The sequence below is a fragment of the Cupressus sempervirens genome, chromosome 7 (assembly GCF_028749045.1).
Source record: "Cupressus sempervirens isolate cs-2001-9-10 chromosome 7, ASM2874904v1, whole genome shotgun sequence".
NCBI lineage: Eukaryota > Viridiplantae > Streptophyta > Pinopsida > Cupressales > Cupressaceae > Cupressus > Cupressus sempervirens.
The window spans coordinates 741,706,513-741,721,669 of NC_143124.1; the positions used below are offsets into that span (position 1 = coordinate 741,706,513).

Genomic DNA, 15,157 nt, shown 5'->3' on the forward strand with positions numbered 1-15,157 from the left:
AATGGAGAGGAGAAGCATTGCCAAGGGCTTAACCTTCCAACTACAAATCGGCCCTTGAATATCCCCACACAATCTCAATCGAGAAAGGCCCTCCCTACCCTGGGAGTTGGCCTAGGACACCACAATCCAGTCACTGAGCAACCTAGTGCCAAAGTAACAAACCATCGTTCGACTTGACAACAAGAATCCTTACAAGGATTTCCATGAGCTATCATTTTATTGTATCGGAATGTTTTAACTAATTATACTTTTCTTTCATTCCAGGATTCTTCCCACTCTCTCCCTTCATCTTGACCTATATGGTCCTCATGGATGATTATTTGGGAGGATCATTTCTTGATAAATGTTTTCTTTTAAGATAATAAGAAAAAGAAGTGATGTGCTTATACATTTGCCATCACTTTGCCAATTTTAGTTGATGGCATCATGAGAAAGTTCAACCTTAAATTTGCATATTGTTCTTTTGTATTTAGAGCAGCTTATCCATCTCAATAATATACGCCATATCTTGTTTGGTTCAAAGCTCATAACATAGGGAAACATAATTGCATTTGATCTTAATACATGTTGCATGCACAGTCAATCGACATTCACAATTTATACAACTCTGACAAAGTACAAAGGAAATTAAAATACATCTATCAACTTATTCAATCGTGACTTTCTGTAACCAAGATCGGTTCTACAATACCACGGCAATACTAATTCATGATATAAATAGGATCAGATTTGGTTTGATTACAAGACATGATAACTTGGTTTGGCAGATTCAATATGGTGAAACTAATGGAATTTGATGCAAGAGGATGCCACCGCTATCAATCACTGCAATAGTTTTACTCGAGCAAGACATACTCGGTTTCCTTCACAAGCTTGACCGGCTTTAGAAATTCTAATACAATATAGTCATATTGGTTACGGACCTCAACATAATCATAATTACCATAACAATTATTATTCATAAACCATCATAATGGCTAACCACCATTTCACTTTTCATGAATTCATGACGAATAACCAACTTTCCAAGATAACATTAAAATATCATCATAACGATTAACTAGCATGCCAACTTCATATGAAATTATAACAATTAACCATCTTATCATTTCACATGATCATAACTAATTTTTCCTGTCAATTGACTTCACATGAAAACTCAACGGCTATATGAACATTTTTAAATTTTTCCAAAATTGGGATGTAACAAGAAGTATGGATAAGTATAATGCTAGACTTGTTGCAAAAGGGTTCTCATAGGTTCCTAGTGTTGACTATACTAAGACATTTGCACGTGTAGCTAAGATGAATTCCATTCGTTTGACACTAGCTATTGTTACAACTTATAGTTCATGGCCGGCATGTCCATCACATGGATGTGAAGAGTGTATTTTTACATGCGGATCTTCTTGAAGAGATTTATATGGAGCGGACATAGGGATTCATACAAGATACTAATATGGTTTGCAGGTTGAGAAAGTTTATCAATGGACTTAAACAAGCTCCAAGGGCTTGATATGCCAAGATGGGTTCCTTCTTTCTCTCTGGAAGATTCACCAAGTGTCATTCAAATTTGAATGTCTGCATTATTCAGAGGGATGAATCACACTTGATACTTGTGCTTTATGTTGATGACTTGATCATTACAAGGAGTACTTCATCCATCACTGACAGTGTAAAGAATGAACAGATTTTCCATTATAGACTTGGGTTTGCTTCATTATTTCCTTGGTATTGAGATCACACAATCTCCAATAGGGATCATGCTTTCTCAACCCAAGTACGCTCTTGATCTACTTGCTCGGTTTCACATGAGTGATTGGAAGGTTGCACCCACTCCCTTTCTTTCAGTGGTCAAGTTAGAGGCCAACTGTACCACGCGACTTGTTGATGCTACATCGTATAGACAACTTGTTGGAAGTCTCATCTACTTGACACACACACCCTAACATAGATTTTGCAATTGGCATGGTTTACCGCTTCATGCAAGAGCCACATGAGCTTCTTTGGAAGGCAACCAAACACATCTTGCACTACATGTAGGGTATACATACACATGGGATACACTATGCAGTTGGTACTGGACTTGGTTGGTTACATAGACTCAAATTATGCAAGAGATCTTGATTCCAACAAGTCTACTTTAGGTTACATGTTTCATCTTGGTTCTGAAACCATTTGTTGGCAAAGTAAGAAGTAGAATTCTATTGCTCTTTCTTTGACTAAGGCTGAGAATCAAGGAGTTGTTACTTCAGCTACAAATACTATATGGCTACAACATATCCTGAAGGAGTTCGGTTTCAACATTCCATGACCAACAGTCATTCATTATGATAATCAAAATGTTGTTGAAATATCAAAACACTCAATTCAACATCAACAAACAAAACACATTGAGGTTCATATGCACTACATCATAGAGATGATACAGGAGTCGGTCATTGACTTGAGGTATTGTCCTACAACAAAGAAAATTACAAACATCTTCACCAAACCCTCACTAAGGTCAAGTATCTTCATTTGCGAGATCTGTTGGGGGTGCAGGATATTCCATCAAAGGGTGGTCACTTGACTTCTCTCTTCTCCCTTAAGGGAGGGATCTTTTCCCCACATGAAATCTTCTTCTCTCCCATTTTATCTTATTGTACTAATCTCTTTTTTCGGAGGCGGATTTTTCCCATGTGGTTTTCCTTCTTCCTCCACTTTATGAGAGATTGCATTGCATATCTTTTGCACTTGCAGTTTGTACATGGGTACCTAACATGGTTTAGTAGTCGGGACCCATTTTACATTATCCAGCTTTTGTAAGCTTAAGTGCATTCTACTAAGTTGCACATAGGGTGGGTGTTGGTATAATAATTATTTACTATTTACACTTTAATTAAGTTTACTTAAGATAATGCATTTTCATATTAGTTGTTATGTAGGCACCTAGGAGTTTGCATTATCATATTAGTTATCATGTAGACACACAGGAGTTTGCATTCTATTTGAGCACATGTTGTCTCACAACTCTCTTTGTGTGATACACGTATTCTTATCCTCTTATTGTAGTACATATTTTCATGCACAATGGAGAATAATCTGCCCCTGGTGGATATGTGCTTAATTGTTATGCTTATCATTTGCATGATTGCTATTCATCTAGCTTTCCTTTATATGCAAGCACATCTATGATGTATTCATCCATTATCATTTGATCATTATTGAGATTCTCATTTGATCATATATTGTCACTTGTGCTATCTTTTGAGCTTCTAGATCTCAGTGTTATATTATTTTCCCTAGGCAATTTCTTACAAAAACAAAATATCCATGCACACAATATTTAGTGTATTCATAGTGCTATCCATGTTACCGTGTGTTTTCTCATTATTATTTAAGCTTTATATCATCCATGTAGCCAATCAACTTGGCATACCCCTACTTGCCCTTAAAAATTGCATCCATTCCCTTTCCTTCATCGTCCGTAGGTTTGTGGTAGTAAACTGAGTAGCTCCACCTTTATGATAGACCTAGATTTGTTACTATTTCAAATAAGTGAAACAAGCTCCATGTTGCAATAAAAATATTGCCAACAAAATGCACAGATACATATACCTCTTGCAATATACTTATTAAGTTGTCCATGTTTTTGGTTTAACATTCTTTTAAAAAGTCATGCACTATCATGCAAAAAGAAATCGTATTTTCCCTCCCTTCTCACAAATAATTGTATACAAAATTTCTATAAAAGAAAGAAATGTAAGAACGAAAATTAACACATCATCTTGTACATTCTTCTTGTTCCTTATCCCTTCATGTCCATTAAGTGGACATGTTCATCTGTAGTGAATGGGTAATTTTCCTTTCTTGTCTTGCCCTTATTTTTTCCACGTAAGCATGTTTTGAATTAATTAAGTGACCTTAAAAAGGGGCTAACACTTACATAAACAAGGCCCAAAGACTATATTACAGGCCATTGACAACACATAAACAACACCACAGGTGTTGACAAAGAGAATAGAACATAAAGTACAAAGGCTAGAAGCTCTTCAACGGAAGGGCCAAATTCACTCCAAGAGAAGATGGGCGAGATTTTGAAAAATAGTTCTTCTTATCCGTCGACCAATTGTCCAAGTGATGGTATACTTAAGGCTCTCCAATGAAGGAAGCTCCACTAGGGCAATCATCAACATAGCAATCAGAGTATTGTAGAAGTTGTGATTTGTCAATATAAGCACGGTGCAGAGTCAAAGAAGAAACAGTAGGAGAGGAAAGCTCCTAGTGGACAAAGAGGGATGCATTTGAAGTGGCAGGGGCAACATCCAAAGTGGCAATTGGAGCAAGACCTACTAGATTAGCAGCTGAATCATGACCTTGAACAACATGGGCATCATCCAAATTTTTAGCAAGGCTTTCATCATCCTTAATAGCCTATGAATCCTCAAAGCAGGATTTGAAACCAAAATCTGAAGCATAGGCTGTCAAATAATCCTTGCTTGCATCCTTTCGTGCTAGTAGTACACTTGTAATGCAACAAGGTGTAGTCTGTAACTGTATGCCCAATGAAGAAGCACCAACAACAAAAGGGAATGCCCTCATAGTCTGACACATGGGTTCATGGCTTCGGCCCAAACATGAGCATCTCACCCTAGAGGCGATGAGGAGATATCTATCTCAACCATAATGCAAGAAAAAGTATAGTGGCCCATTGTGGGTGTAACATCATCCACCTTCTAGAAACGAACAAGAGAGTTTTCGATTGCCTCAAAGCAAGACACATCCCAAAAGTAGAGTGGGAGATAAGCATTGAACGCACATTGAGTGGTTTAGTGAGAGGGTTAAGTGATGTTGTGCAAGGTTTGACAGAAAGGGAATGATTCCCCCAAACCCACAACTTGTTCAAAATCAAACCACAACCTTCAAACAAAGAGAACTTAGTAATAAAAAACCCCTTTGCACAAGGGTAGACTTCAATGTTACCTAAAACCACGAGTCACCAAGAATTAGACACCCATTAATGTAAAATCAAAAGAGAAGGCCAAAGGCACATGAGTCTGTAAATCAAACCATGCTATTGATAATCCAAGTAGACATGTTATGTGTTACCAATAGTGAATGAAGCATATTCGTTGCTTGATCTAATAGTTGATTTGGACACTTCAACACATCTTGATTCATAGGAAAATCTTGGAGAGCTACTCATATGCACATACAAATGAAAGCAAATTACCCTTCTCTCCTTTGCAATCAGATAGGTGCTCATAATTCTTTTACCATTCAATTGCGGGGAGAAGTCATGTGAGGTTCTCTCTTTGAACTCAATTCTTTGGTAAGCTTATCTTCCCCTAGTGGCTCCTCACTCTTTTTTTAACAATATTTTTGGTGAAGTTCCCAATGAGTCTCCAATACTTTGTTATCCCATTACCCTTAAATTGTGTGATTTATGTTTTTTAAAATATTTTTAATGAAGCTCTCAATGGAGTCTCTAACACTTCACACATATTTAAATGAATATGCCCATTGCCTCTTTTGAGACATCTTGAACTTTCCCTTTTCTGTCTTTGAAAACAAAATTCTCATTTGACATCATTTCTATGGAACTTGTGCTCCTAGTATTGTTTCTTTTTCACATTGTCATGCAATATTTAATTCCTCTATTGAAAGGAAATATAGAGCCTTTACCTTTTCTACCCACATGCTTTTTGGCCACCTTATTGAGCTTGTTTAGTGGTCAAGTAGGTAGAATGCAATATCCTCACTTATTGTTTCCATCTTTTTGAGTATCACTATTTACTCCTCCCTTCTTTGTTTTCTTGAGGTAGAGTTTCCACTCTCCTTTCTTACCGAGTTTCCCATGAAAGAATTTTAAGGAAAGAAAAATGATTTTAGTGTTGTAAATTTGGGAAAGAAGTGTGAAACATCCACCCTAAGGATTTCAACCAAGTTTGACGCAATTAAGGAAAACCAAAAGAATGAAAGAATGTCTCTAAGTTGAGTGGCTATAAACTTAATAGAGTGCATCCAATTCAGTTTTACCAAGTTTGTATGACAATAACCTAGACAAGGAGCTCTTCTCAAGTATCTACCAAGTGGCAATAACAACCTCAGACCACTCCCAACAAAGTCTCAACAAATACTGAATGTTGACTAGGATGTTGGACTGCTCTTCAACCAGTTCTTCTATTCGAGTAGCAAATGTCATGGAAAAGTGCTTCTGAAGAAATGTTTGACCAAGTCTAAGTGAATGGAGTGAGCCAAAACTGCTCCTCAAGTATCCTATGTCAAGATAAGCATCAAATGCCAGTGTGGAATGTGCTTAGGCACCTAGACCAAATTTTTCAATTGCTTAGAGATAACACTCCCCCAAATTTTTTCCTAATATGAATTAATCATGTTAAGTCTCTATATAGTGCACGCCTAGGTTTTGATATTGTTTGAGTTATAGAAGTATGTAGATGGAGAGACATAAAAGTTTGAGGCAAATTTTAGCAATCTTTTTAGAAATCTTATAGTTTCAAACTGATACAATCAGGCTTTATATTGGGTGAAGTCACTAGTTGTTTGTAGCTCATGTTTCAAGATTGTTGATAAGATCCATTGCGTTTTAGAATGAAATTGTCATGCTTAGGAACTTTTATTTTAGTCGCTTCTTTTACACAGAATCGTTGAGAAGTTGATCAGCAATTTTCTATTTTTGGCCTCTAGCAGCTTTTGATAGCTTTATGCTTTAATGTTCTCTCCTTCCTTATTTTCAATAGTTTTGAGTATTTTGCTTTGAAGATCATGATTTTTGAGATATATAATTAATATCCTAAATCACAAATTTTGTGTTCTTGTAACCATATAAATAAGCTCTAAGAGAATAAAATATCTTTATAATGGTACTCAACTTCTGCTAATTAAGTTATTTTTCAAATTGTCTTCCTATACAATGTTTGGAAATACTTAATTGAAGTGTAAAAAGATAATAGTTCCATGTTTTGTACCTATGGCATTTATTTACCTAGGCTGTAGCTTCTAATGTAACACAGCTTTTTCAATCTTGGAATCATGTGTTTTTTTTGTCGAAGTTATTATTCGCTTCGAAATATCATGTGCATTAGTGTGTTGATTTCTACTTTTAGCCAATAGGATAGTGTTGTAGCATTTAATATTTGTCACTTTCATTCATCAAACCTATAAAATATTGCTACTGAGATGAGTTGTTACCAATCTTGTACTCATACCTGAGGCATTTATACAAGGCCATTCTATCGTTTTATTATTGCAAAACCCTCCTAAAAGATTTTTTAGTGTTTTGTTTTGAGATAAGAAGGGTATGGGCCCGGACCCATTATATGCCAGTCATCAAGGCAAAAGAAACAAATCTCACAAGACATGAAATTGAGCAAAAATTAAACTAAGAGTCCTTAAAACAGAACAGCAGAAAACACAACAAATGAGCATAGAACCCGCCAACAGCTAGTATCATTGAGAGACTTTAGGCCCTTAAGAGCCTATCATTCTTTCTATAAAAACTCTAGACAATCTTCAAAAGGACCCCTTTGACAGGGACAAAGAAACCAGCAGCAACATTGACATGTTGGGGAGAGTTGAGAAGCTCAATCATGTGTTTTGCTATTTTTAGTACTTGCAACAAGAGGTTACCATGGGCCAAGAGCACTACATCCCTTCTCATCCTCTTCTCCTTTTCTCACCAGCTCCCAACAAAACTTAGATGGTTGTCACGAAATTTTAACCAAGTCCCTACAATACTCAATAATTTTCTTGATATTGTTCATGAGAAACCCCTAGTTTTCCTTCAATTTGGCAAAGCTCCTCTTCAATCTGAGAATTCTTTTTTGGCCCCACATCTTGTTTCATGTCATAAACTTCATTCTCTATCATGGGTTTGTCAAAGCCAACCAGTTTATTTACAGACTCATCGAAGGAAGTGAAATCTAGCGCAAAATTAAACTTGCTATGATGTCTGAAATGATTAAGCATGGGGAATAACAAAGCAATTAGAATACTTATTGCGGCCCTATAGAGTTACATACCTCAGAACGACTTTGGTGCATGGACTCTAGGTCTAGTGTTAAAGGTCAAGGTAAGGACTAGGTTATACTAGAAGAGGTGAGTGACAGGGGAATTTGTCAGAGCCAGCCAATTTGCTCACAAACACATCAAGGGAAACAAAAATACAGAATAAAAAGTTAAGCTTGACATGAAATGTTCAAGCATAGGGAACAAAAAAAAAACATAAAAATAGTTATAGCGGCCTTTCAGACTTACATGACTCATAAGGACTTTGGTAACCCTATCCACAAATACCAGAGAGATATTCTCTATTAAAGCTATTTTGGAGTCTGTTGACCTTTTTTCACAGCTTTAAAAATTTCCCCATGGCCTACTATAATCATCCTTTGTTTTTTCCACCGCTTTCACATCTTCATTGTGTATAACCATGGTCATAGCAAAGGTATCTGTCAAGAACTGAAAGAAGATATCCTGAACCATCACCACCATATTCTTTAAAGAATTAGTGAAATGCAAGGAAATGGATTGATTGAATCCCTACATATCCACAATGTATGGGGCGACCTCATGGAGTGCCTTATCACTCTTCAAATATCATACTCCCTGGGTTCATTTTGGACCAGATCCCCACCCATTGCACCAAAGTGATAGACACTTGACAGAATGATGAAGACCATAGGTTCTAGTACCTTGGGAGATGAAATTAATGGGCCTAAATAGCATCAAAAAATCCGTACAGGAAGGCTGCCTCAAAGACAATAGAAAAATAATTTGAAATGACATAAGATCCAAGTGTAATCTCTGGGCAATGCAATCCAGAAGAGAGGACTCTTCCTTACATACAAAAGCATCATTATACTGAGTAGCCAGATTAGCAAGAAGATCCACAAGCCTGTTGCCCTCCCTATACACATGTATAGCAATGTGATTCTTGTAGGAAGTGATGATGTTACAGGCATTATCTATCAAATCACAGATCCCAATTAGGCTTTGCCCTGTCATTCAAGAGGTTGATGAAATCGAATTATTGATCGAGTCACCCTCTACTCATATGTTTTAAAATTTTATGGCCTCTATATTTTGCAATAAGAATGCATTGATACACCCCAGCCAGCTCAGCAAAGTGCAAGATCTGTACACCTAGGTTCATGACATAGAAAAAGTCAGCTTCCCTTTTCATCTCCCATAACACCAACCCCTCCCACCTTCCCCAGATTGTCATGAGAAGAGCCATCAAAGTTAATTTTTAACCAGCTAGGAAGATTTTGTACTGTTAATAATTATGTGCTTTGTTTCAACTTGGTCTCAAGGGTTAATTTAGTCCTCAAAGAGCTTTCCCCTATAATCCAAAAAGAGGTTTCACCTCACATACTTTTTGGTTTAAAGATGTTTTGAAAATGAGAAGTATAAATGTTAACATCTTTGAATATATGTATGGGAATGAGATGACCGTACCAGAATCCCCAGTAGTTATCTGGAGCCGATGACCATCTGGAACTTCAAACAAATGATCTCCCTGAAGAGATAACATAAAATTTATTCACAATCTCAAAAACACAGTACACAGTTGCACTAAAGAAAAAAAGTTGCTCTATGAATGAAACAAAATACTTACACCATCCCTGACAGAGTTTTTAAAATAATTGTGTTAATGTAATCAGAGATTTATTGTACCTTGAGTACCACATCACGTGCATCAAACTCAGCATTTCCATGAAGCAAAATCTTTACAGTTTCCAATCTCTCAACTTTGTGCTGCCAATACACATTTTCTGATGATTTCCAGTCAACTCCTTTGTTTTCAATTTTTACGTTCTGTAGTCTGCATTTTCCACACCTTTCATGTACAACAAAGTTTTAGTTGAAGAAGAACTTCCCTATCATTAGGCTACTGAGAACACAAAAATGATTTATCTATCTTACTTTTGTCCATAGTGCAGCATGGCGTCTTCATTTTCTGAAGATTTTTCAAACCCCATTATGTTTTTGGCCAAAATAATTAGACTTCCATCAAGCTGCTTCACACGTAAAACAAGAATTTAGTAGCCAGTTAACAAATATACATGTATAATATAGATAATGGGTAATATATTGTCTCTCCATGGTAGCTAGAAGGTACTCATCACTGCCCACCTGCACATCTACCCATGAAAATTCTGCAATTTCCAGTTGCAGCTCAGAACCATTTGCAATGGAACCTCCACGAAACTGCAATTAAGGTATTGATTCAATTTGAATTTCCAAAATTTTCATATAAACAAAACAGATCTTAGCTTGGACTTAAGCATTTAGAGTATCACTTCATGTAAATACTTTCATATCAAAAGATACATGTGTGCAATTGTTTCAGGTGCATCATGAGTGAAACCGGGAAAGCATTTTAAAGTTTTAAACCATAAAAGTGAAAGTATGGCAATTTCCTTTGTAACAGAGACTATCCAGATACTGTTCCACCATTTGCCCATGATAAAATTACGGATAAGACCTTCCTTGCAACTATGGCTTTGCAAAAAGAAAAATGAAAGCTACATGTATCTCTTGTGACTTCTTTTTCTAACAATTTTCTTCAATAATTATATATTCAATAAAATGAAAGTTTACATTGAAATGCCACAAGATGTAACATAAATTACTGGTGGAAACAATGAAAGGGAGTAACCATACATATGGAAGATATATGTCAGGTTTGTAATGCTTAATTAAACATTTGATTGATAAGCTTAGTTCATATGTGTTGAGATTTTCATTTACCAGCTAGGACTCGATCCTAGAACCTTTCATTTGGTCTGGAGTGTTCTACCAACAGAGCAACTGGTGCCTATAGGACCAGCCCAACATTGGCCAAGGTGCGGCTTATCACCAACACCCATGATGGTCATTCTTTCCATTCGAAACTGCTATACATGTGATGATTTTAGCCATTCTTCTAATTCATTTTGCAGTGTTTCCTGGGCAATTTTCAACCCAGGACAGAAATTTGGACAATTCCATTAAATCGTATATTTCTTGTGTCCAACTTCAAACCAATGAAATGTTTTCTTGGGGCTTTATACCAAATATTACTTCAATATGTATGTATGTGGGCATTCTTTCCATTCATATCTGTTATACATGTGATGATTTTAGCCATTCTTCTAATTCATTTTGCCGTGTTTCCTGGGCAATTTTCATCTGAGGACAGAAATTTCGACAATTCCACTAAATCATATATTTTTGGTGTCCAACCTGAAAGCAATGAAATGTTTCCCTAGGGCTTTATACCAAATATTACTTCAGTGTGTATGTATGTTCATCACAGAAATTCTGATCTATCCAGTAGATATCAGCTAAGATACTAATACTTGTGCCTGAGCAGTGGATGCCGAAACAGATGTGGACGGGTACATGGACGCAGACGAGCACCATGTGAGTGCCACCCACATGCCACCCATAGGCACCCGGATGTGGATGATACCGCATCAAGGTCCCCGTGGGTGGCATCCAAGTGGCACCCACATGGCACCCAGGCGCTTCTAGCCGCATCCATGGGCCCAATTTAAAACAAAAAAATGCCTTTTTCTAAGAAACCAAAAAAAATGTGCTTATTTGCACATTTTAATCTTTTTTTTTGTGTCAAACCTTAAAATGGCCCTAATAGAGGCCTTTCAACCATTCAATCTCCATTTTGTTTGCAGCTCCTCTCTTTTCTCTTTTGCTCTCCATTTTTGCATTTTGAAGGAAAGTTGATTATTTTCGAAGAGGATTGTTCATAGAGCAAGGGATAGCTTCCACAAAACAAGTTTTAAGGAACTAAGATAAGCATTTAATCCTATTCTTGTGTTCTTTCATGAGTTTTTTTGAGATTTGAACGAATTTTTTCAAGTTTTTTTTTTTTTTTTTTGCAAAAACAAAGTAAATGCAAGAAGTTTAGCAATCTATTTTAGTTTTCTATCATTGTTTTGCACTTATATGCTTGATGTTCATAGTTTTTTAATTTTATTTATTTATTTAGTTTCTTATATATGGCCACCATTGGTAGTCAAAGTTTAGTAGGCCAAGCAGCTGACAGTTTTAAAGTTGATGTGGCATCTCCTTTACAGAGACATACCACAACAGAGGCAACAAAGCTTGCTGATCAAGTCATTGCACGATGTCTCTATGCCAACGGTCTTCCTTTCAATTTGGTGAGATTGCCATATTGGAAGGAAATGGTTCTACATCCCCACAATCACCACAATCATGGATGATGATGCTGATAACATCATGACACATGTTTTGTATCTACCACAAGTAGAACCGTTTTGGGCTCAAATGATCTTGAACTTGCAGCAGTTGAAGGAGATGGAACCAAGAAATGTCTGAAATAATGATGAGTTTTTTGCAAATCCATATGATACGGATTCGGATTGATAATCATTGAATGATGAACTATATTTTGATTTTGTAATTGATGATAATTGATAAACTATATTTTAATTTTGTAGCTGTGATGATTTGCTGATTTGCACTAGAATCATGAACATAGACGCATATGATATTTATATTATTGATATGGTTCATATTTTATAATCTTAGAGCTTAGCTACTGGATTCATGCCCTAGAGGTTGGATCTGGATTCATGTAGATCCGAGCAGGATCCTTGTTTTACACAGTGGATTCATCTGGATTCATGGCCCACGAATCTAGACGAATCCACTGTGTAAAACAAGGATCCTGCCCGGATCTGCACGAATCCGAGCACAAATCCTCAAGGATCGACGGGTTTAAGTGGGTCTAAGTGATTTAATATGACTTTTTAAATTATATTTTTTGTTTTCTAGTCCTAAAATGACCCTTTTATGCATGATATATACTAAAAACTGAGAGTATATATATTCACGAATCCTAATTGGGAAAAAATAATTGTGAATCCACAAATCTGATTCGCGTGCCTAAATCGCTAACTAAGTCTTAGAGTATTTGATTATGTATTGGTGAAGTTAAAAGCTATCAAATGTTTTAATTTTGTATATTTCTTTCATTTCTTTGCATATACATATTATAACTGTATGTGTGTGTGTGTGTGTGTGTGTGTGTGTGTGTGTATATATATATATATTTATATTTAAAAAATCTATATTATTATTATATACACATCCGCATCACCCCCCCCCCATCAAAAAAAAAAAAACCTGCATCTGCTTCCAAATCCGGATCCGAATCAGTAACTTAGGATATCAATGTAGCAAGCGGATCATGAATATGTATGCACATGAACCCATAACATCCAATTTGTAGCCACAAGAGAGCCCAAGACCTAAATCATTGAAAATCCGAAAATCTTTTGTTTTTTTAGATTACGGTAAAAGCAGGTTTTGAAGGGACCCCGAAACCCTTTAACAACTAGAGAAAAGATATAGCAATAAAACCACCAGGAAAGAAGTCTTGAAACCAACAACAAAATCAGGTTTTAGAGGAACCTGAAACCACTAACATAGTCCAAAAAAAGAGAACCCAGGTTTTACAAGGACTTGGCACCACTAAAATAGTTTAGACCAAAAACCAGTACCAAGTACCACATCCAGAAAATAGGACCAAAACAGGACAAAACCCAAAGCAACTATTGCAGCTCCGTAATCATCTTGATAGCCTCTTTACCAATAACAACAGTATCCTGGATGGAATTAGCGGCCGAAGCAACAGCATCTTTCAGGGCTTTCTTCCTCGAGCTCTACCTTGTTCTATTGCTTGGACCCTCAGGAGATATAATTTCTTCATTGACTCTTTTGCCAAGGCTCGCAGCAGCAGCACAAATACTAGATGTGACCTGTTCCATCCTTGTTCCACTTTCCTTGATAAGCATTCTGAGATTTCACTCATAGTTTTTGAGTTTATTAGGAATATCTCCCATTTGCTCTTCCAACTGGCTGATTTTGGCACAATCGGTATCCTTGATGTGTTGCAGAGTTTCCACTTTCTTCTTCAGCCCCATCAAGTCATTATAAATCCAAGAATAAACAGGGAGAATGGAGTCAGCTTTGAGCTTGGCAGAATGCAAGAAGGAGAGCTTGGTTTCCCTCTGCGGAGAATCGGTGATATCATCTACAAACTCATGAGGAGGGGAGCCAACCATATCTACATGTTCCTCCCTATCTCTCTATTCCTCCTCCCTATTCTCAACAGGAATTTCATTCTGAACAATGTCCTCCTTGTCATGACCTCTAGTTTCTGTAGTAGGTAAGGTAGGATTAACCATTTGATCCTCCTCTCTCACCTCAACAAGATTCACAATAAGAATATCTTTGTCTTTAACCCCTCCACCGGAAACAGTCTGAATGTCCTCCTTCTCAAGGTTGCTCTGTTTTAAATTTCCTTCACTTATGTCTGTCTCATTCCCTTTCTCCATTTTTCCTGTGGTCTCCGGATATCCTTAAAAATTTGAGCTAAAATCCCCAACATCCATACCATCCTCTTCCTCACAGATATCATTCTCTGAGCTAACAATATTCTCAGGCTCAGACAACTCTTCCACAACTTGTTTCTGAGTATTAGAGGGTTTACGTTTAGGGTTCTTTTCTTTTCCTTTTACACTGCTCTCCTTCTTAATGTTTTTCGAGTGAGAACCCTTATGTTTTTTAGAAGGGGTAGAGGATATAGATTTATTTTTACAATAAAACCCTCTATGAGAAGAATCAGAACTTCATGCAAAATAGGACGAGACTCCTTCTTCCTATGAGCATGCAAACTTTGAAGCAAAGAAAACTGCAGATAGAAAGGGAAAGAAAGTCTATCCTTATGCCTGAAATGATTGAGAAAAACAAAATGAAATTTATGAACCCTTTTATTTCTACCGTCGAGGATGAAATACTCACGAATACAGCATAGCACATCCCGCCAAATTTCTTTTATCTGCTCCACATCAAAGAAATCTCCTTTCTTTCCCAGCTGTTTCTCCTCAGCATCCGACTTCGAAAATTTTTTGTAGGCAGCATTGGAGATACTAGTCTATTTGGTGAACTTAATGCCATCCGTGGGGAACCCCGTGATCTCAACAATAAAGTCCTCCGTTAAATTCACAGTGACTCCATGAAGGACCCTGTCAGCGGACCAGTTATTAAAAAAGGCAGTCGTGATATGGGGTTTAAAACCATGCAGTCTCTCCAAGTAACTGGTCACCTTCCCTTTCTGTAAGAT

At 36.8% G+C, this 15,157-nt stretch overlaps 1 protein-coding gene across 3 annotated transcripts in view; it reads right to left on the reverse strand.

Moving 5' to 3' along the window:
- UGP3 (UDP-glucose pyrophosphorylase 3) overlaps window positions 1-15,157 on the reverse strand; it is a 100,527-nt gene that overhangs the window by 12,356 nt on the left and 73,014 nt on the right. For 2 of the 3 annotated variants that reach the window (XM_089792791.1, XM_089792792.1), the window contains exons 13-16: window positions 10,138-10,212; window positions 9,928-10,019; window positions 9,679-9,841; window positions 9,460-9,520 (exon numbers count right to left, since the gene is read on the reverse strand). In XM_089792791.1, coding sequence (XP_089648917.1) covers window positions 9,460-9,520; window positions 9,679-9,841; window positions 9,928-10,019; window positions 10,138-10,212 — 391 coding nt within the window. Of the gene's footprint in view, window positions 1-8,767; window positions 9,145-9,459; window positions 9,521-9,678; window positions 9,842-9,927; window positions 10,020-10,137; window positions 10,213-15,157 lie in introns of those variants that run through there. The other variant, XM_089792790.1, reaches the window with a different exon arrangement.